The 24,499-nt window shown below is 39.3% G+C and overlaps 1 protein-coding gene across 6 annotated transcripts in view; it reads right to left on the reverse strand.

The window, feature by feature from the left end:
• Positions 1-24,499, reverse strand: part of dmd (dystrophin) — a 481,347-nt gene that overhangs the window by 353,814 nt on the left and 103,034 nt on the right. For all 6 annotated transcript variants that reach the window (XM_042077917.1, XM_042077916.1, XM_042077914.1 and 3 more), the window contains 7 exons: positions 8,717-8,863; positions 7,631-7,812; positions 6,979-7,129; positions 2,378-2,497; positions 1,994-2,095; positions 1,559-1,663; positions 886-1,065 (listed from right to left, as the gene is read on the reverse strand). In XM_042077917.1, coding sequence (XP_041933851.1) covers positions 886-1,065; positions 1,559-1,663; positions 1,994-2,095; positions 2,378-2,497; positions 6,979-7,129; positions 7,631-7,812; positions 8,717-8,863 — 987 coding nt within the window. The remainder of the gene's footprint in view (positions 1-885; positions 1,066-1,558; positions 1,664-1,993; positions 2,096-2,377; positions 2,498-6,978; positions 7,130-7,630; positions 7,813-8,716; positions 8,864-24,499) is intronic.

Genomic DNA, 24,499 nt, shown 5'->3' on the forward strand with positions numbered 1-24,499 from the left:
ATTGTTGTTTGTTTGTTGCCGGGTTGTTGCAAAATCCGTGGAATCATTTTATGCAAGCAAACTGGATAACACTTTACTTGACAGTATCGACATAACAGTGACATGACACTGTCATGAACACATGACACATAAAAAAAACGAATGTCACTTAATAACAGAAGCGTTATGGCATAAACGTTTATGACTTGTTTATGACACGTTCATGACAGTGTCATGTCACTCTTATGTCGACACTGTCAAGTAAAGTGTAACCGCAAACTGCATACAGGGAATGGACACAAAATTGGACAACATAAGTATGCAATATAACATATTGTTACATTGGTTGTTATGTAGATACACTGGAACAAGGACCCAGTACAATAAAGTGGTACCTAATAATTAATGGATTATTACATTGGTGGTTTATTACGTTGGTGGGAAGTTATTACATTGGTGGGTTGTACACAGCAGAATATCATGAGCACAAATGTCATTTTCCTTCCTCTCTCTATTGTCTATAGACGAGGGCATTTGGATTTTTTCTGGTCAATATTAAATTGACCAAAATGTTTTGCAAGAATGAACAGAAAATATAAACTAACATCTATAAGGATTTTTCAATCAGTCCACTCTATGATAGGCCTTAGTATTTTTTAAGATAAAATACGTCATAAAATAAGTAAGCTATCGGTCCACATTTTTCACTTTCTTAAGTAGGCTAGTTGTGTGCAGACTTTTAAAAACTACTTCAAAACCTCTGTTGACATTGATAATACATATGGCAAAATGAGCCATGACATTGTTACCTGAAGTACCCTTGTATTACCACAAGGAAATGGTCTTACGCCAGGGTGGAACCTGGAACGCGGAGCTAAGCACTTTTCATTAAGAGGAAATAAATACCTGCTTAGTACTTTTCTCAAGCAGCTGCAGAAGGCAGTCCCAGCGTTGGTTTAAGTTTTCCAGCCGTGCTTCCAGTTTTTGAGCTACTTCCTTATTTTTGACACTGCAGATAAGGGCCTGGCTCAAGGAGCGGAGATGGTCAAGAGAATGCTGCTTCACTTCCAGTTCTGCTTTCAGCAGCTGTATAGACATATACACACTTTTAAACATCATGAATACACATACCTCTCGAGGGCCCTATGCTCTCACTAAGGCTGAAGTGCTCTATTCTTCCATAATGGTAAGTCATGTGCCACTACAAAGCAAATCTCAATAGTTTCTCTATGAAATTGAGCAAGGGAACAAGGGAAATGCCTAACCATCACACAATAGTTTGTCTTGCTTGGGTTACCAGTCTGGGCTAGCTAACTGCACAAGACAAATGTAACCATTTTTCACATCAGTTTTAACACTTACATTTTCAAATATTATCAACATAACTCCATTGTGCACAGTCTAGGTGGCAAGTGAGAATGACAATGATTATAGCAATACAAGTTGCCTTTAAAACATACATCAAAGATGGCAAATTGCTGCGTAGATTTTTTAAAGAAGTTCTGGCTACTTCTACTACATGAAAATGTTGCTCAACCAGGAGCTGTTTTGCAATAGAGAGTAATAAGCACAGACTTACAGCAAGGTTTCTGAGTCTGGTTGCTGCATCACTCTGCGAATCAGATATTCTGTAAATTGAGTTCACCTGCTGTTCCTTCTGCGTTAACCATCTTTCAAACTCACACTGTAAAGACAGACAGACAGACAGACAGACAGATACCCACATACACACACACACAAACACAATAAAACAGCAAATGATAAAACAGAAACAACACACTGCAAGATTACAAAATATGGTCATATATACTGTATGCTGAACTGGCCCATCTCTCTGACTTATATAGCGTAACATATATATGACATAGCACTGCGCAGATCTGGCTGAATCTTACAATACAAACATTCCTTTTACTCCGGAGTTACGCTTTAAGGTCAGTGACATAATGAATTGACATTGAAGAGTGGCAATGAAGGGTGGCAATTATTCTGTAGTTGACTGGAAGTATTATACCTGTACTTCTGTAAAATCCTGCCACTTCAGAAGGACTTCCTGTAAAAGGATCCAACGTTCTTCTGTCCACTTACAAATGGCAGCCCAGCGGTTTCCAAGATGCTGTAGGAACCAATAAATGGTCATGTCTTGGTCATAAATGGTCTAACCTGGCGTCAGCGAAACAACCCACATGTTGAAAGTTCACCATTATCCCCATGCCTGAACAATCACCAGTTTCATGCCTGAACAATCACCAGTTTCATGCCTGAACGACTACTGAGCCATTGCCTTTACCCCAATGACAGGGTAAATGATATGGCCCATAGAGTATGTAGCACTTTTCTACAATGTTGAACTTTAAAAAAGAAAAAAAAAACATTAAAAAAAGGAAACACTGTTCACCTTCAGTTTCTCCTCCAGCGCAGCTGTAGCATGATCTCCACTTGTCTCATCCACAACAACAACCATATGAGTCAGAGAGTTTACCTTAACCTGCTCCAGTTCAAGATCTTCTTGCAAAAGCTATAATGACAAAATGAAAGGTCCTTAATATTGTCTATAAAACAACAGAAAATCAAAACAAATGACTGAACTATTGTGCAGCATTTCCTGTGCAAGATTTGATTTCTGTCAGGCAAAACAGTATCGGGTGAAAACGGCCACGGACGAAAAGCTATCAGACCGAGAGTTGGTAGCTAGCTGAATTAGCTTTGAATGCAGAGATGCTGTTTCAGTAATTATAACAAACATAACACACAATTGTATTCACTTATTAAGCAGTTAGAGGATATAAAAACTTCCCCAGTTGATAGCTTACCTTAATATGAGAAAAATGTTCTATCATTTATTGTTTAAATATGCAAATTAAGCATTATCTAATTAAATATGTGCTAATTTGCATACATTTTAAAACAAGAAATCTGAGCTTTGGATAAAGCCAGGTTCAACATTATTATTTCATTGTGTTCACATATTAGTTGGGAAAAAATTACAGAGAGATTTATGAATATCTACTTTTGTTCTGCTGTAAATGAGAATACTGTCATTAGCCTTAAAAAATCGATTTTTGCCATGTTTTTAGGAATAAAATGTCATATAAATCAGGCTAGGAATAAATATATCAACAAACCCCTCAATAAAAGTCTTGTAAATACAGTTAGGTATAAGAATGAAAGGTTTGGTGTATGTAAGTGCTTCTGAAGTGGAGGTTTCATTCTTAGAGTGGGAGAGGAAACTCATTTTGAGAAATCAGCCAATCTTGAAACACAGCCAATGAGATTCCGTTTTCAGCCTAGACTCGCCTTTGAACTTCCGTGATTGGTTGCTGATACAATTTCGGATCATTATCACGGTAGTGCATGAAAGGTTAAAATGGCAACTTTCTGTGAATTTAGGAGAAATATACAGGCATGAGTAGACTTAATGTCATGAAATAAACACCTAAATGTGTAAATTGAGATTTTTTTGTTGTAGTAGTGTGAAAGAATAAATGGTAATGTAACAGAGGCGAACTGAGCTATCATGCTAGTTGCCCGTGTAAATCCTCACACCCTTAAGAGCGCTTCTACCGCTGAGTTGGAAGCCTGGGCTTTTAGCTCAGTGGTTAGAGCGTTCGACTCCCATGCCGGTGAGTGTTGAGGTGGCGGGTTCGAGGGCCGTGAGCCCGGTTTTCACCTGCCCTGTCTCACTTTAAGTAAAAAAAATGAGGAAATATCCAACCTTTAAGGACACCAATTTTCTTTGTGAATGAATAATGTATCGTAAATAAATAAATGTTCTTCCTTAAAGGGATATTCCACCATTTGGGGAATTACACTCATTTACCACCTCCCCTTGAGTTAAACAATTGATTTTTACCATTCTCCAGTTCATCCAGCTGTTTTCTGAGTCTGGCGATACCAGTTTTAGCTCCAGATCATTGAATCTGATTAGACCATTAGATTCTCGCCTGCTAGCATCACGTTTAAAAGTGACAATAAGATATCCGGTAATTTTCCTATTTCAAGTTTGAAAGTGTAATAAGACCAACGGAAAATGAAATGTGGCGATTTTCTAGGCTGATTTGACTGGAACTATACTCCCATTCCAGCTTAATAATCAAGGAACACCCTGGGCACAGCAGCACAATGATATCATGCATCACCTGAAAATAGTCCCTGTAGGCTAACTTCCAGCAACAAGGTTGAGCTGCAGAAGACAAATTAGTTAGTGACTGGATTATTACACTTGAATGAGAGTATAGTTCCATTAGTTGATTTGATTAGTTGATGAGTGTAATTCCCCAAATGGTGGAATATCCCTTTAAAATACACGGGCATAAGTATTCATACCCCTATGTTAAATTTTCATAGAGGCAGGCAGATTTTTATTTTTAAAGGCCAGTTATTTCATGGATCTAGGGTACTATACATCCTGATAAAGTTCCCAAACTTCAAGTCTGGGCATTTGCAAGGCTGAATCGCACAGGTTCAACACAACAAAGGTTACACTAGCTAACATAGGCAACCAGCTCCCTGCTCTGATACTGTGTTCATGAATAATAATATTAATAATAATAATAATCATAATATAATAATAATAATAATAGTAATAATAAGAATAGTAATAATAATAATAATTAGCTTTATTTGATTTGTATAGCACCTTACATACACATAATGCAGCTCAAAGTGCTTTACATTTGGAACATTTAACACAATTAAGAATATTATATAATAATAATAATAATAATAATAATAACATATAGGCTTTGCTTACAAATGCTTAGGCTAACAAATGCGTATGCTTAGGTCCTGTTGATGCAGATTGTTAGCCTTAGCATGTTGTTAGTATTTGCTGTGATTATATGAATATACATTTAAGGAACACACCAACTATGAGACCCACCCACTTCACAAGGCGGTGAATTAGAATGTTTTGATCAATGGTGTCAAATGTCGCACTCAAATCTAGAAGAATATGGATTGAGACTTTGTTTAAGTCAGTAGCAAGTCTGAGATCATTAACTATTTTACTAGGGCCGTTTCTGTGCTGTGATTTGATCTAAAACCTGATTGGAATTTTTCAAGGATACTGTTTTAGTTGAGGAAGGTATTAGGCTGATTACAAACAACTTTTTCAAATACTTTTCTCAGAAAAGGTAGGTTTGATATAGGCCTGTGGTTACTCAGGATAGTATGGTCAAGATATGACTTTGACTAGTACCACTGATTACTTATTGACATTAACCATTTTGATTTTCAGTAATACTAACCCACTCTACATCTCTCTTTCTTCCACTTGTGAGGTATATCATCACCAGTCATCAGCCATCCGTGTGCTTGGCCCTCATCTCACCCATCTCACCTGAAGTCCCATCCCTATGACTGCCCTATCATTGCCTATTACTGTCCCCCTACCTGGATTCCTGGCCCGTACTGCCGACCCACCACATGCCCTTTGACAACTCCTATTCCCCTGGACAATTCCAACGTTGGACTATTTGAACTTTCTGACACTAAATTAGGATTAATGCATTATCATACCGGATATGTAATCATCCCACCTCTTTTAACTTTCACCTCAGGTGGCTTTAAACACCATGTCCTATTCTCTACACCTGACTATTATATGCATTTGTCATGTATACAGACCTTACTGTCCTGCAGCTTGATCTAGGGTAGTAGTAGTAGTACTATGTTACCCTACAGAAAACATTTTCAGATCCATCCACATGTACAATGCCATTGGAATCTGTATCTGGAGGGCATGAATCGGTGATATTTTCTACAGAATGTCAATGAACAAACAAATAAAAAGACGCCCTACATAGTATAAAACTGTATTGTGAGAGAGCTGGCCCAGCACTTGCTGGTTTGCAAGCTAATTGTAGTGGATATCTTGGCAACAGAGCATAACCATTTTGATATTACGACAAGTTACAAAGTTACAAAGTAGTTTGATCCTTCACAATCTGCAATTCACAATCACCTATCTACTAATCACGAAGTCAGTAGTGTTTCGCCATCAGGGTTGGCAACCTCGAGTCAGGGAGGAGGGGGAGGGGATACACCGCTCTTCAGTATTTTGAAAGTGATTGCAGTACCAGTTTTGGCCACAATCTTACATATGGTTCCTTTAAGTAATCTTTGCGGTCCATCGCAAGCGTTGATATCGCGATAACGATAGATTTTAGATATATCGTGCAGCCCTAGTTACGTGTCAATTGCCCATGGTGCTAAACCAGAGACTTTCTAATTAGGAGACACAGCACTCAAAAAATCCTCCATAGAAAGGCATAGAGTTTGTTCGTAATGCCAATATGGCAGTTGTTTACACAGATCCTGCCCCTTCCGAGGCCAAAAGTTGAAGATGTGAATACATTGTACCAATCATTTGTTGTGATCTTGCCACTGGAGTGAGGTTGGTGTTGTGAAGCCTTGCTCACGCACAATTCTGCCCAAAATAGATGCCCGATATGTGCCCAAAATACGTTGAAATATGGTCGCCGAGTGGAGGGACTTGCCTTAAAGGACTTTGGCTTAAACTTTAACTTAAATTAATACTTTGCACTTTAAGTGCTGTACTGCAACTGGTTAAAGCACCCATATCATATTCAGATCCACCTGCCCACAGGGACCCGGATTCGAGTTTCTCGATTTCACCCAATCTCCCACTTGCTTTTTGTCACTCTCTACACTATGCTGTCAAATTAAAGGCAGAAAAGCTGAAAAGAGACTTTGCACTTTGCCTATCAATTGTATAACTCACCTTTCCTCTTCCACCATACCTTTATGCCAGTGGCATGCATACCAATGCCTACCTCCTTGTCACAATACAATTGAGATTAAAACCAAATGCATGACTCATGAGTCCTTAGGCAAAGTTTCAACACAAAAGAAAAACTTACTTCCAAACTCCAATGATACAGTGACTCTTTACATCCAATTGAACAGTGAAACTGGCAGAAATTGGCCCTTAGCTTTTAAATATGTGGTACTGTCCTAAACTGACATCAGACCTACTTTATGTTCCTCTACTTGTTGCTTAATATTTTCCAAGTCTGGTCCAAGTGTCTGAGTCCCCATCCGTTTGATCCGGCCTTCTGTTAATTCTAGCCAATCAGCGAGTTGCTTCAGCTGCTGGTGCTGCAGTTCCATCAGAACTTCGTGGAGCCTGAAAGGAAGTATAATATTAATACCACAAACATCAAACAACTTTGACAAGATTTGGGAAAGATTCTTGAAAGATTGGAGTCTTAAAACAAATGTCACCCATTGAAGCTTTACTCAAAAGACTACAATCTTTCAAGAATCTTTCCCAAATCTTGTCAAAGTTGTTTGGTGTAAGGAGGTCATTCAGACTCGAGTCACCATGTCTGCCCACGAATAATCATCACATGGATTATAGCAATACTGGTGTCGGGTTTCTGGTGATGATGATGATGATGTATGATAGTATTCAAGGATAAAGTTTGGATTGTTTTAGCCTATATAATTGTAATATACTTTTAATAAACAAATTAGTAATCCAGCAAAACAGAGAAATGTATGTTTTTGTCATAGCCATAGTTTAGGTTTAACACTTTACTCCAGCTATGGATCTAAAACTAACCCTTCAAATTCTGCATGTTGTGTGTGTGTGTGTGTGTGTGTGTGTGTGTGTGTGTAACTATACCTGCTTTGTCTCTCCATGCTGCTTACTCTCAGGTGTTCCCAACGTGAATTAAGGAGGTTCATCTGTTCTCTCACCTCTCCCTCTTCTTCCTCACTTAGTTTTCCTTCTGCCAAAATTTGCCCTCCCATTTGAAGCACATGCCCTACACTGCCTTGATGAGATGTGAGCTCAATCATGTAGCCCTGAAGACAGACATATATATATACACATGTTAAAATTTAGTGTATCATTAACAAAAGTAAAAAGTTCAGCAAACATTTTGACTGATGGTGATACTGTTTTTGTGTAGATGAAATGTATGAAAACACAAACAACTCGCACATTTGATTGATTCAAGAACTTGCCCCCAAAATGCATTCCCTATTTGACCACTTGGGGTTTACCTGCTGGGCAGTTGGTCCACTGCTTTTTTTAAACAATGAAGCCATCATCTACAACTCCATCATCTGTATATCTTCATGTGCACTGACTTGCAAAATTATAATCTGCATTCCCTGAATAACAATAGCCATGTTTACATGGACAGTTTTTTTGGTCATTCTGATTAAATTATTTCGATTGAACATTTTGTGCTATTTGTGCTGTTCTATTCCGATCAGGTGCTTTCAAGCGCTTTAGAATCTTTGATCGGAATAGGCATTGTTGCCTACTTTTCCTTGGGAAGATACAGCAGTCAATCTGAATGACCATATACATGGGTGTTCATTTAGAATAGGAGCAGACTACACCACCTCTTTCATTCCGATTAAAATTCTGATCGGATCAGGAACTTTCATTCCGATTGAGGTGTTTATATGAAAATTTGTATTCCGATTGAGCTGTTATTCCGTTTCTAATTGGAATAGAAGTGTCCATGACATGGACAATGTTAAATGAACATATTTTCAAAGGTGACTGGACTTTTTACAGTCATATTCTATTTTAGGCTATATTGAAATACTGTTCACTTAGTAAAATTCATCATAGGATTCATTTCAAAAGCAAAAAGGGTAATATCAAACCTAAACAACTAACCAACGACTGTATGCAGACATAATAATAATAATAATGATAAATAAATAATGGAAAGAACAGGCAGAGCTGTACCTCATGTGTATGGAACTGCTCTTTGACCTCTTCCACACACTCAGAAATTGGGGGCTGTGACTGCAGGCCATCCTCAGCAGACAAAAGCCATGTTAGAACTTCCTCCAAAGCACTTTGGTATGCTTCAAGCCCCACATTACTCAATTCCTGTTCCATACATTTCAAAAAGACAGAGGGGCAGAGATACAAAAGTGAGAGATAGAACAATTAGGGAATCACAATACAAAAGGTGGAGAAGAAAAACAAAGAGATATGTAGTTAAAGGGATATTCCACCATTTGGGGAATTACACTCATTTTCCACCTCCCCTTGAGTTAAACAATTGATTTTTATCTTTCTCAAGTTCATTCAGCCGTTCTGAGTCCGGCGATACAACTTTTAGCTCCAGCCTTGCATAGATAATTTAATCAGATTAGACTATTAGCATCTCGCCTGCTAGCATCACATTTAAAAGTGACTAAGATTTCCGGTAATTTTCCTGTTTTCATTCCAGTGTAATAATGAAGGAACACCATGGGCGCAGTAGCACAATGATATCATGCAGCACCTGAAAATAGTCCCCGTAGGCTAACTTCCAGCAACAAGGTTGAGCTGCAGCAGACAAATTGGTTAGTGACTGGATTATTACGCCTGCATGAGAGTATAGTTCCATGTCAAATCAGCCTAGAAAATCGCCACGTTTCATTTTCCGTTGGTCTTATTACACTTTCTAACTTGAGAGGAGACAAGCTTTAAATAGAAAAATTACATCTTAGACATCTTAGTCACTTTCAAACGTGATGCTAGCAGGCAAGATGCTAATGGTCTCATCCGATTCAATGATCTATGCTAGGCTGGAGCTAAATGTGGTATTGCCAGATTCAGAGAATGGCTGGATGAACTGGAGAAAGGTAAAAATAAATTGTTTAACTCAAGGGGAGAGTGATTCCCCAAATGGTGGAATATCCCTTTAAGAGCACAGACTAAAAAATAAGTGACAGAAAGAGGGTGCATAAAATAACATATATTTCCATTTTCATTCTAACTGGTGGAAAATGTATAGAAAATAGGGATGTGCAATATTTATCATCATCAATCATTTATATATTATCATCCTTTGTATCAGCATTTTCACTGGAATTGTGACACATCCCACATAGTAGGAGATTCCTAGGTGGATCCGCCTTCAAGTCACCTAACCCGCATGATTATTACATTCGTTTTAGCGCCGCCCAGAGGATTCACCTCCGGGAAGCGCCGTAAATTCTACTGTCAAACAGCGGATCTGAGCGGACCCATGTGGTTCCGCAGATGCGCCTTTACTGTAACGTTTGAACTGTAACGGTTGAACTTGACAGTACACCAAGAGCCGAGACGAGAGTCATCATATCAGTCATATGGAGATTTTCTTTGCAGGGACACAGTTGCGCTGAACCCTCTTGAGTAAGTGTATTGATATATTGCGACATTCACAGTAAACATTGGCCTTTGTGTTTTTTTAATCATCATGTATATTAATGATTGTAATGACGTTGTTTGATATTAGGACTAGCAGTAACTTAGAACTTTACATTTGTCAAATTGGATAGCAATTTTGGCAGAATATGTTATGGTAGTGTGACGTTTTTAAGAAACACACATTTTTATTTGGTCTGGTCTGGTATGTTTTAATGTGTTGCTGTTATACATATATGTATGCATGTAGTCTATACTAGCGGCATACACTAGTGCCAACTTTTATTGGCTGGATTCTACTATTAGCACCTACAATTGCCTGTGCAGGGTTTGCTTGATCAAGTAAGATACTTTCTGGGTTGCTTACACTTTTATTCAATGTTGCTTTCACATTTTCTAGCAGTTGGAGCACTTGGCCATAGAACAAATAATGATACTACGACTGCTACTGCTACTACTATGACAACTAGGCTACTACTACTACTAATAACTAGAGAATGTAATTCCAGGGAATTACCAGTGCATGAAAATGCAAAAATGGCTGCTGAATAAAATATTGTTAAATGTTGTTTAAAATATAATCCAAGCAAAAAGATGGAGGTCAGATAGAGAAAAAAAGTGGGCGGGAGTCATAGTTGATGATAACTGACAGTTAAATAGTTAATAAGTAGTTTAAATTGTTAAATTGAACAGTTAAACAGATGTGGGCAGAGGAAACAGTTGAACAGGATTTGTAGTCTTAAGAGAGCCAGATCGTATGCTTAAAGCCTGAGAGAGTGACAGTTGCTGCAGGTGGCCTGAAGGCGGATTGTAATTGCTTAACTGCTCTATTGTAATGCCATATGCAAATCTATGAGAAAAAATAAGCTTGTTTTCTGTTAATATCTCAAAAAGTATAATGTTTACAAAAATGAAAATACATAGCAGCTATGTCCATTTGAAGACCTATGCTACAAAGTTTGAATGAACTTTCTAAGTTAAACAGTTCAAGAGAAATAGCACACAGAAAAAGTGACCAGCGGAATAATAAGAATAGACTAGAAATGCAATTCCAAGGAATTACCAGTGCATGAAAATGCTAAAGTTGTGATGTAAAATATCATGTATCATAGTTAAAATAGATAATACAGAGATGGTTACTACGGTGATGCTAGGATAGACATGGTGGTTGCATAGCTTAATAAAAGTTGATAGTTTAAAAGTAGACTGTTTAAAAGTTGAAGGTAAATAGTTTAAAAGTTGTTGACAGACTGGAAGTTTAATGAATGTGTATAGGTAGATATTTGACGATAATTTGACGAAAGTTGGAATGGCTCTATAGTTTGCTAGCAGTTATGCTAAGATTTTTAACTATGTTAACCATGCTACTTAGCTAATGTTTTATAGCAGTGCTAGCAATGCTAACATGCTAACCATGCTACTTAGCTAACTTAGCTAAAAATTTCTAGCAGTTTTGCTAAACATGCTAACTATGTTAGCAATGCTAACATGCTAACTATGTTAACCATGTGACTTAGCTAACCTAGCTTATTTTTAGTAGTTATGCTAACTATGCTAACTAGCTTACTAATATGCTAACTATACTAACCATCTGACTTAGCTAACCTAGCTAATCATTTTAGTTATGTTAACTATGCTAACTAGCATGCTAACATGCTAACTATGCTAACCATGTGATTTAGCTAACCTAGCTAATCATTTTTAGTAGTTATGCTAACTAGCATGCTAACAATGCTAACATGCTAAATATAATAACCATGTGACTTAGCTAACCTAGCTAATCATTTTAGTAGTTATGCTAACTATGTTAACTAACATGCTAACAATGCTAACCATGTGATTTAGCTAACCTAGCTATCATTTTTAGTAGTTATGATAACTATGCTAACTAGCATGCTAACTATGCTAACTATGCTAACCATGTTACTTAGCTAACTTAGCTAATCATTTTTAGCAGTTTTGCTAAAAATGCTAACAATGCTAACATGCTAACTAGCTACAGTGGGTAGGAGTCATAGTTGATGACAAGTAACAGTTACAATGGCTGAACAGTTAAAAAGTTCAGTAGTTTAAAGGGTTAAATTGTTTAACAGTGAAATGTTGTAGTGAGGACTTCAGGGAATTATCAGTGCATGAAAATGCAAAAGATATGATGTAACATATCATACAGAGTAAAAACAGATAATGCAGAGATAGTTACAATGATGTTGCTAGGGAACATATGATGGTTGCTATGCCAAATAAAGTAGTTGCTATGCTGGTTGCTAGGGTAATCATGTTGGCTGATATGGTGGTTGCTAGGTTTACACTGTAATGGTGGTTGCTAGGTTGTTGCTAAGGTAAATCATATGGTTGCTAGTGTTGCTAGGGTACTTATGGTGGTTGCTATGCAAAATAAAGTGGTTGCTATGGTTGCTAGGGTGTTGTTAGGGTTCATATGGTGGCTGCTATGCAATATAAAGTGGTTGCTATGTGGTTGCTAGGGTAATAATATTGGTTGTTATGGTGGTTGCTAAGTTGGCATTATAGTGGTGGTTGCTAGGTTGTTGCTAAGGTAATTAAGATGGTTGCTAAGGTGTTGCTAGGGTTGTTGTGGTGGTTGCTATAGTAACTCACATGGTTGCTAGGCTGGTTGCTAGGGCAATCATGTTGGTTGCTATGTTGGTTGCTAGGTTGTCATCGTGGAAGTGGTTAATAGGTTGTTGCTAGGGTACTTGAGGTGGTTGCAAGGCTGTTGCTAGGTTAGTTGTGGTGGTTGCTATTCTGGTTGCTAGGTTAATCTCATTGATTGCTATATTGGTTGCTAGGTTGTAACTTTGGAAGTGGTTGCTAGGCTGTTGTTAGGGTATTTAACATGGTTGCTAGGCTGTTGCTAGGGTACTTGACGTGGTTGCTAGGCTGTTGCAAGGGTAGTTATGGTGTTTGCTAGGGTAATCATGTTGGTTGCTATGTTGGTTGCTAGGTTGTCATTGTGCAAATGGTTGATAGGTTGTTGCTAGGGTATTTGACATGATTGCTAGACTGTTGCTAGGCTAGTTATGGCGGTTGCTATGCAGGTTGCTAGGTTAATCATGTTGGTTGCTATGGAAACTGACATAGATGCTTTATTTCAATGGCTGTTGTGTTGGTTGCTAGGTAGGTGGTGGTTTAATATAGTTGGCTGGAGGCATATTTGATGATAACTGACAGTTGGAATGGCTGAACAGTTAAATAGTTGGATAGTTTAAATTGTTAAATTGTTTAAGTAGGAATTATTGTAGTGAGGACTTATTGTACAGTTGTGGGCAGAGGAAACAGTTGAACAGGATCTGAGAAGTGACAGTTGCTGCAGGTGGCCTGAATCAAAGCCAGCTCAGTTAATTAACAAAGTTCAATAGTTATAATATATATAGCTACACATTTTATCATCTCTCCACTGTACTTGTTTTTATACGGAGATGAAGTCTGACATGCCTGACCTAGCGTCTTTGACCGGAGGATGCAGTTAACGTTAAACTTCATCGCAGTAGCCTAAGCCAACAGCCCTCTAGGACTAGGCCTACTTACCCACAACAAATTCCTGCATTGGCTACATCTGCTGGAGTAAGGATGAGGAAATATTTAATAAGTGAACTTTACCGGCTATGGGGGAACTATGCACCTTCTGCGGAGCTTCTGTGTCAACGTGACATTCTCCGACGTCCAAAGTATGTCCACCAAGGATCTCGTCGCGACCAAATCTGCATGGCTCACAAGGATGGCAAAATACCGTAAAACTTCAAATAATCGCAGAGTCCCTAAGAGACGCCTGTCTCTTTTAAACGCCTGGCGTGGCTAGAGGTTTGGGTTAAAGGCCGGTCTCAGTAGAGGCCTGGTCTGTTTTTTAGTTTCGGGTTGTATTTAATCTTCTAAAACCCGTCAGATCGTCTGTTTAAAGATTCGCAATGAGACGAAACCGTTACAGAAAACAGCACGTCGTTACAAGACGTCGCAAAGCATTCACATGGCTGGTCACAGTTGCAAGGTTTTAGAATGTTGCATCAAGTTGCTGCTCATCTCGTTGCAAATCTTGGGTCTGATTTGGGCTTAAGTATGGCGCAGACTGCGCACGTTATGATTAGATGGAATTAAAAGACTGAGGTGGGGAAAAGCTAGAGTTCCAAATTGTATAACTTTTTTTCCAATATGAACTATGCCTATATGTCTGACTTCCGTCATCGTTAAATTCATCCCTTGTGTTTAAAATTTGCGGATAGGCCGATGGTAAGCTTGTTTTTATGCTGGCAACAAAACCAGAACGGTTCGCGAACGTTATTCTTTATTCTAAATGCCATGGCGATAAAGAGAAAGAAGTCAGAAAAGGAATTTACCTTAGACTAGGCTATGTCAAAGCCCGTCTATACGGACATTCTCTGGCTATAGCCTATAACCTACTGAAATAGGTTAATGATGTAAAGTCAAGTGCACTTCTATGGGACTGGTGTGTGCGTGCACAGTTTTTATTGATGAGTCGGAGTGGCAAGTGCTGCGCATAGTTGCAGTGGAATGTGGCTGCCCAAGGCATTATAAAACTTCTCACTATTAGACCTACTCATACACGGCGGTGAAATGGCGTATTTAGCTGTCTAAATTCGAATCATATGCTGGGGGAGAAATCGTCGGACATCCATGATTATTTTGTTATTCAGCACCCCAGGTCAAAAATATGTTCCCGCGCGCCTGGAAGTAGGCTATGCTTTGAATGTAGACTGTTGTCAAATTTGGCAAATACAAAACGGGAGAAACAATATGGTTCATGCTCTCTCATGCTGTTTCATTCGTGCCGAAAAGGAGGGAGAATGAAACATAAGCACGTTCCACTTTTGCATAATTCCTGAACGGTTTTGGTCAGGGCTGATAATGCAACTGTATTTGACAAAGGACCGATATAGGCTATTTGCTAGTGACAAAATATGAGCTTTCAGTGTGATATACGATATCTCTTTGTAGATTACGTTTAATTAAAATGTGTTTCATCTGTTCTGGTTATGCTATTTGGATCTTACTGTATCTCACTCAATGAACAACATCTCAACACTAAATGAACGATGATCCGTAATTGTCATCAGATAGCCTAGTCATATAGGTAGACATGTGTTTGAAATAATTAATTCGATAATATTTTCCATCTTTTCAGAGGAAAAGTTTTGTGAAAAGGGAATTAAAGGCCTGTCTCATATAGACGCCTGTCTCTAATACTAGCCGGTGCAGTTTGGCGATTTGGGAAAATAAAAGCCCGGGCTATTATTTGGAGTTTTACGGTAATCCCCTGTCTCTGGACTGTTGATCGTGGTCATTTGACCATACTGTGCTTGCCCGTCTGCCCAGATCGGATGTGCACAGTCAGTCAAACCGACTGAAAGCTGGATTGTTCAACATAAGATTGCTCACCAACAAAGCTTCTCTCGTCAGCGACTTCATTGTGGACCATAAACTGGACTTTCTATGCCTCACGGAAACGTGGCAGCAGAGCAATGATTTCTTCCACCTGAACCAAGCAGTCCCGTATGGATTTGTGTACATCTGTAAATCCCACTCATCCGGGAGGGGAGGTGGTCTCGCACTGCTCTATCGCGAGAATGTGAAACTGACACCACTCTCTGTGCCTGATCACACCTCTTTTGAACTGCTGGCTGTTAAACTCAGAGGACCCACACCAGAGCTAGTGAGCGGAGCAGAGCGCGAGCGAGCAAGGAGCGGAGCGGATGGAATTCTGTTGGAGTGCGGAGCGCTTTTTAATTTAGAGACCGCTCTGTTCCGCTCCAATTTCGCCCTGGCACCGCTCACACCACGAGCCTGAAGCATGCCCAAATCCACCCAGAACTCACGTCTTCATAATGAAATCAAGTCCATTATATTCCAAAACAAAGACACTTGCCATAGTAATGTAACGGATTGGGCTTAGCCGCAACTTGGTGCGGAGACTGCTTTCAGTGGCTAGCAATCAGAAACAGGGGCAGGGACGCAGACCACGAAAACAGTACACACTAGGCAGGTCAAATGCACACACACACACTACACATACAGGGGTGGACGCAGCCCCCCACACAAAAAGGATCACACACGAGGGTAAAAGGGTAACATGCTACACTAAAACACAGACATTAAAACACTAAATAAAGGCATTAACACACAGAAACAACCCCAACTCAAGGGGAGAGTGATTCCCCAAATGGTGGAATATCCCTTTAAGAGCACAGACTAAAAAATAAGTGACAGAAAGAGGGTGCATAAAATAACATATATTTCCATTTTCATTCTAACTGGTGGAAAATGTATAGAAAATAGGGATGTGCAATATTTATCATCATCAATCATTTATATATTATCATCCTTTGTATCAGCATTTTCACTGGAATTGTGACACATCCCACATAGTAGGAGATTCCTAGGTGGATCCGCCTTCAAGTCACCTAACCCGCATGATTATTACATTCGTTTTAGCGCCGCCCAGAGGATTCACCTCCGGGAAGCGCCGTAAATTCTACTGTCAAACAACGGATCTGAGCGGACCCATGTGGTTCCGCAGATGCGCCTTTACTGTAACGTTTGAACTGTAACGGTTGAACTTGACAGTACACCAAGAGCCGAGACGAGAGTCATCATATCAGTCATATGGAGATTTTCTTTGCAGGGACACAGTTGCGCTGAACCCTCTTGAGTAAGTGTATTGATATATTGCGACATTCACAGTAAACATTGGCCTTTGTGTTTTTTTAATCATCATGTATATTAATGATTGTAATGACGTTGTTTGATATTAGGACTAGCAGTAACTTAGAACTTTACATTTGTCAAATTGGATAGCAATTTTGGCAGAATATGTTATGGTAGTGTGACGTTTTTAAGAAACACACATTTTTATTTGGTCTGGTCTGGTATGTTTTAATGTGTTGCTGTTATACATATATGTATGCATGTAGTCTATACTAGCGGCATACACTAGTGCCAACTTTTATTGGCTGGATTCTACTATTAGCACCTACAATTGCCTGTGCAGGGTTCGCTTGATCAAGTAAGATACTTTCTGGGTTGCTTACACTTTTATTCAATGTTGCTTTCACATTTTCTAGCAGTTGGAGCACTTGGCCATAGAACAAATAATGATACTACGACTGCTACTGCTACTACTATGACAACTAGGCTACTACTACTACTAATAACTAGAGAATGTAATTCCAGGGAATTACCAGTGCATGAAAATGCAAAAATGGCTGCTGAATAAAATATTGTTAAATGTTGTTTAAAATATAATCCAAGCAAAAAGATGGAGGTCAGATAGAGAAAAAAAGTGGGCGGGAGTCATAGTTGATGATAACTGACAGTTAAATAGTTAATAAGTAGTTTAAATTGTTAAATTGAACAGTTAAACAGATGTGGGCAGAGGAAACAGTTGAACAGGATTTGTAGTCTTAAGAGAGCCAGATCGTATGCTTAAAGCCTGAGAGAGTGACAGTTGCTGCAGGTGGCCTGAAGGCGGATTGTAATTGCTTAACTGCTCTATTGTAATGCCATATGCAAGTCTATGAGAAAAAATAAGCTTGTTTTCTGTTAATATCTCAAAAAGTATAATGTTTACAAAAATGAAAATACATAGCAGCTATGTCCATTTGAAGACCTATGCTACAAAGTTTGAATGAACTTTCTAAGTTAAACAGTTCAAGAGAAATAGCACACAGAAAAAGTGACCAGCGGAATAATAAGAATAGACTAGAAATGCAATTCCAAGGAATTACCAGTGCATGAAAATGCTAAAGTTGTGATGTAAAATATCATGTATCATAGTTAAAATAGATAATACAGAGATGGTTACTACGGTGATGCTAGGATAGACATGGTGGTTGCATAGCTTAATAAAAGTTGATAGTTTAAAAGTAGACTGTTTAAAAGTTGAAGGTAAATAGTTTAAAAGTTGTTGACAGACTGGAAGTTTAATGAATGTGTATAGGTAGATATTTGACGATAATTTGACGAAAGTTGGAATGGCTCTATAGTTTGCTAGCAGTTATGCTAAGATTTTTAACTATGTTAACCATGCTACTTAGCTAATGTTTTATAGCAGTGCTAGCAATGCTAACATGCTAACCATGCTACTTAGCTAACTTAGCTAAAAATTTCTAGCAGTTTTGCTAAACATGCTAACTATGTTAGCAATGCTAACTATGTTAACCATGTGACTTAGCTAACCTAGCTTATTTTTAGTAGTTATGCTAACTATGCTAACTAGCTTACTAATATGCTAACTATACTAACCATCTGACTTAGCTAACCTAGCTAATCATTTTAGTTATGTTAACTATGCTAACTAGCATGCTAACATGCTAACTATGCTAACCATGTGATTTAGCTAACCTAGCTAATCATTTTTAGTAGTTATGCTAACTAGCATGCTAACAATGCTAACATGCTAAATATAATAACCATGTGACTTAGCTAACCTAGCTAATCATTTTAGTAGTTATGCTAACTATGTTAACTAACATGCTAACAATGCTAACCATGTGATTTAGCTAACCTAGCTATCATTTTTAGTAGTTATGATAACTATGCTAACTAGCATGCTAACTATGCTAACTATGCTAACCATGTTACTTAGCTAACTTAGCTAATCATTTTTAGCAGTTTTGCTAAAAATGCTAACAATGCTAACATGCTAACTAGCTACAGTGGGTAGGAGTCATAGTTGATGACAAGTAACAGTTACAATGGCTGAACAGTTAAAAAGTTCAGTAGTTTAAAGGGTTAAATTGTTTAACAGTGAAATGTTGTAGTGAGGACTTCAGGGAATTATCAGTGCATGAAAATGCAAAAGATATGATGTAACATATCATACAGAGTAAAAACAGATAATGCAGAGATAGTTACAATGATGTTGCTAGGGAACATATGATGGTTGCTATGCCAAATAAAGTAGTTGCTATGCTGGTTGCTAGGGTAATCATGTTGGCTGATATGGTGGTTGCTAGGTTTACACTGTAATGGTGGTTGCTAGGTTGTTGCTAAGGTAAATCATATGGTTGCTAGTGTTGCTAGGGTACTTATGGTGGTTGCTATGCAAAATAAAGTGGTTGCTATGGTTGCTAGGGTGTTGTTAGGGTTCATATGGTGGCTGCTATGCAATATAAAGTGGTTGCTATGTGGTTGCTAGGGTAATAATATTGGTTGTTATGGTGGTTGCTAAGTTGGCATTATAGTGGTGGTTGCTAGGTTGTTGCTAAGGTAATTAAGATGGTTGCTAAGGTGTTGCTAGGGTTGTTGTGGTGGTTGCTATAGTAACTCACATGGTTGCTAGGCTGGTTGCTAGGGCAATCATGTTGGTTGCTATGTTGGTTGCTAGGTTGTCATCGTGGAAGTGGTTAATAGGTTGTTGCTAGGGTACTTGAGGTGGTTGCAAGGCTGTTGCTAGGTTAGTTGTGGTGGTTGCTATTCTGGTTGCTAGGTTAATCTCATTGATTGCTATATTGGTTGCTAGGTTGTAACTTTGGAAGTGGTTGCTAGGCTGTTGTTAGGGTATTTAACATGGTTGCTAGGCTGTTGCTAGGGTACTTGACGTGGTTGCTAGGCTGTTGCAAGGGTAGTTATGGTGTTTGCTAGGGTAATCATGTTGGTTGCTATGTTGGTTGCTAGGTTGTCATTGTGCAAATGGTTGATAGGTTGTTGCTAGGGTATTTGACATGATTGCTAGACTGTTGCTAGGCTAGTTATGGCGGTTGCTATGCAGGTTGCTAGGTTAATCATGTTGGTTGCTATGGAAACTGACATAGATGCTTTATTTCAATGGCTGTTGTGTTGGTTGCTAGGTAGGTGGTGGTTTAATATAGTTGGCTGGAGGCATATTTGATGATAACTGACAGTTGGAATGGCTGAACAGTTAAATAGTTGGATAGTTTAAATTGTTAAATTGTTTAAGTAGGAATTATTGTAGTGAGGACTTATTGTACAGTTGTGGGCAGAGGAAACAGTTGAACAGGATCTGAGAAGTGACAGTTGCTGCAGGTGGCCTGAATCAAAGCCAGCTCAGTTAATTAACAAAGTTCAATAGTTATAATATATATAGCTACACATTTTATCATCTCTCCACTGTACTTGTTTTTATACGGAGATGAAGTCTGACATGCCTGACCTAGCGTCTTTGACCGGAGGATGCAGTTAACGTTAAACTTCATCGCAGTAGCCTAAGCCAACAGCCCTCTAGGACTAGGCCTACTTACCCACAACAAATTCCTGCATTGGCTACATCTGCTGGAGTAAGGATGAGGAAATATTTAATAAGTGAACTTTACCGGCTATGGGGGAACTATGCACCTTCTGCGGAGCTTCTGTGTCAACGTGACATTCTCCGACGTCCAAAGTATGTCCACCAAGGATCTCGTCGCGACCAAATCTGCATGGCTCACAAGGATGGCAAAATACCGTAAAACTTCAAATAATCGCAGAGTCCCTAAGAGACGCCTGTCTCTTTTAAACGCCTGGCGTGGCTAGAGGTTTGGGTTAAAGGCCGGTCTCAGTAGAGGCCTGGTCTGTTTTTTAGTTTCGGGTTGTATTTAATCTTCTAAAACCCGTCAGATCGTCTGTTTAAAGATTCGCAATGAGACGAAACCGTTACAGAAAACAGCACGTCGTTACAAGACGTCGCAAAGCATTCACATGGCTGGTCACAGTTGCAAGGTTTTAGAATGTTGCATCAAGTTGCTGCTCATCTCGTTGCAAATCTTGGGTCTGATTTGGGCTTAAGTATGGCGCAGACTGCGCACGTTATGATTAGATGGAATTAAAAGACTGAGGTGGGGAAAAGCTAGAGTTCCAAATTGTATAACTTTTTTTCCAATATGAACTATGCCTATATGTCTGACTTCCGTCATCGTTAAATTCATCCCTTGTGTTTAAAATTTGCGGATAGGCCGATGGTAAGCTTGTTTTTATGCTGGCAACAAAACCAGAACGGTTCGCGAACGTTATTCTTTATTCTAAATGCCATGGCGATAAAGAGAAAGAAGTCAGAAAAGGAATTTACCTTAGACTAGGCTATGTCAAAGCCCGTCTATACGGACATTCTCTGGCTATAGCCTATAACCTACTGAAATAGGTTAATGATGTAAAGTCAAGTGCACTTCTATGGGACTGGTGTGTGCGTGCACAGTTTTTATTGATGAGTCGGAGTGGCAAGTGCTGCGCATAGTTGCAGTGGAATGTGGCTGCCCAAGGCATTATAAAACTTCTCACTATTAGACCTACTCATACACGGCGGTGAAATGGCGTATTTAGCTGTCTAAATTCGAATCATATGCTGGGGGAGAAATCGTCGGACATCCATGATTATTTTGTTATTCAGCACCCCAGGTCAAAAATATGTTCCCGCGCGCCTGGAAGTAGGCTATGCTTTGAATGTAGACTGTTGTCAAATTTGGCAAATACAAAACGGGAGAAACAATATGGTTCATGCTCTCTCATGCTGTTTCATTCGTGCCGAAAAGGAGGGAGAATGAAACATAAGCACGTTCCACTTTTGCATAATTCCTGAACGGTTTTGGTCAGGGCTGATAATGCAACTGTATTTGACAAAGGACCGATATAGGCTATTTGCTAGTGACAAAATATGAGCTTTCAGTGTGATATACGATATCTCTTTGTAGATTACGTTTAATTAAAATGTGTTTCATCTGTTCTGGTTATGCTATTTGGATCTTACTGTATCTCACTCAATGAACAACATCTCAACACTAAATGAACGATGATCCGTAATTGTCATCAGATAGCCTAGTCATATAGGTAGACATGTGTTTGAAATAATTAATTCGATAATATTTTCCATCTTTTCAGAGGAAAAGTTTTGTGAAAAGGGAATTAAAGGCCTGTCTCATATAGACGCCTGTCTCTAATACTAGCCGGTGCAGTTTGGCGATTTGGGAAAATAAAAGCCCGGGCTATTATTTGGAGTTTTACGGTAATCCCCTGTCTCTGGACTGTTGATCGTGGTCATTTGACCATACTGTGCTTGCCCGTCTGCCCAGATCGGATGTGCACAGTCAGTCAAACCGACTGAAAGCTGGATTGTTCAACATAAGATTGCTCACCAACAAAGCTTCTCTCGTCAGCGACTTCATTGTGGACCATAAACTGGACTTTCTATGCCTCACGGAAACGTGGCAGCAGAGCAATGATTTCTTCCACCTGAACCAAGCAGTCCCGTATGGATTTGTGTACATCTGTAAATCCCACTCATCCGGGAGGGGAGGTGGTCTCGCACTGCTCTATCGCGAGAATGTGAAACTGACACCACTCTCTGTGCCTGATCACACCTCTTTTGAACTGCTGGCTGTTAAACTCAGAGGACCCACACCAGAGCTAGTGAGCGGAGCAGAGCGCGAGCGAGCAAGGAGCGGAGCGGATGGAATTCTGTTGGAGTGCGGAGCGCTTTTTAATTTAGAGACCGCTCTGTTCCGCTCCAATTTCGCCCTGGCACCGCTCACACCACGAGCCTGAAGCATGCCCAAATCCACCCAGAACTCACGTCTTCATAATGAAATCAAGTCCATTATATTCCAAAACAAAGACACTTGCCATAGTAATGTAACGGATTGGGCTTAGCCGCAACTTGGTGCGGAGACTGCTTTCAGTGGCTAGCAATCAGAAACAGGGGCAGGGACGCAGACCACGAAAACAGTACACACTAGGCAGGTCAAATGCACACACACACACTACACATACAGGGGTGGACGCAGCCCCCCACACAAAAAGGATCACACACGAGGGTAAAAGGGTAACATGCTACACTAAAACACAGACATTAAAACACTAAATAAAGGCATTAACACACAGAAACAACCCCAAGAGTTCTCCCCCGTATCCCAGAATGCATTGTCCCAGAGTCCGTAGCACATAGTCCAGTGTGCCGACGTTACAGTGAGTTCGTTGGGGATGAAGTCGCTAAATATTTTAGAAAGGAAACTGAAAGTCATAGGGCTTAGAAGTGTACCATTTCATAAAAAACAACTACATACAAACAATGTAGAGCAAGAACAAGTATGTGGTGACACTGTTCCAGTGAGATTTATTTTGGAATTTAAGAAGACACATTTCGCGGAAAGATGAGTGTGCTACGGAGAGCAATTTGAATAGCCTATGCTTTAAGTAAGGCTGAAGTAGAACTTGGATGCTAAACCTGTATTATTTAGGCAATTAATCCCACTGATCCCTTTAGTTTTAGGCTTATGTGTACGTTGCCAAGCTTGTTCATTGTTGCACTGTCGGTGTTGCATTAGGCTTTTACAATACATGTTCTATGAGTGACACTGCCGTTTCTCTTAGTTCTTTGGGATTTAAGTTTTCTAAGTTGACATTTCGGCTTGTAGATTATTTCTCCCTCTTTTAAATTGGAGCGAGTGTGGAGCGATTTCACTGGAGCAGAAGGATTTTGAAGTGGAGCGGGGAGCGAAATTGAGCGGATCGGCCTGACGTGAATTTGAGCGGAGGGGCGGCCGAGTGAACAGCCACCTGAGCGAGGAGCGGGATATTCGCACCGCTCAGCTCCGCTCACTAGCTCTGACCCACACCCACCATTATTGCGGTATTGTACAGACCACCTAAACCATCAAATATGTTTATTCCTGAACTTTCAACTGTTCTTACTGCTTTGAATGCAATGTCTCCTAATGTCATCCTGATGGGGGATTTTTAAAATACATATGGACAAATGTTCTAATGCATTTACAAAAGACAATTGACTCCTTTGGGATCACACAATATGTTGACTTTCCAACCCACAACAAAGGACATATTTTAGATCTGGTCTGTTGCTCTGGTATCAGGCCTGTCAATATCAGTACTGCTGAATTACCCATCTCTGATCACAAAGCTGTACTGTTTGACACCAATCTGTCTGTCATGAAGTCCAAGGTTCAGCGTGTGATGTCATATGCAACATTAAAAAGGTGGACCCAGAGGAACTTACTTCTCTAATTGCCACTTATCCCTCCCCTGCTTTTAATACTTCATTGGATGATTTAGTTGACCACTATAATGACTCCATGTCTACAGCACTTGACAGACTTGCTCCTATGAAGACGCAAACTGTTTTAGATAGATAGATAGATAGATAGATAGATAGATAGATAGATAGATAGATACTTTATTGATCCTCAAGGGGAAATTCAAGGGTCTCAGTAGCATACAGACATAAAACACAACATGCACTTACAACAGAAATGGTAAACATTAGTATAAGTATAAACATATAACTAAACTCCACTGTACAATAAAGACAGTAGAAGATAAGATAAGAAAACTAACAAAACTAAATACTAAATACACTATATAAGTTAAATTAAGAAA

The sequence above is a fragment of the Alosa sapidissima genome, chromosome 22 (genome assembly GCF_018492685.1).
Source record: "Alosa sapidissima isolate fAloSap1 chromosome 22, fAloSap1.pri, whole genome shotgun sequence".
Classification (NCBI taxonomy): Eukaryota; Metazoa; Chordata; class Actinopteri; order Clupeiformes; family Clupeidae; genus Alosa; species Alosa sapidissima.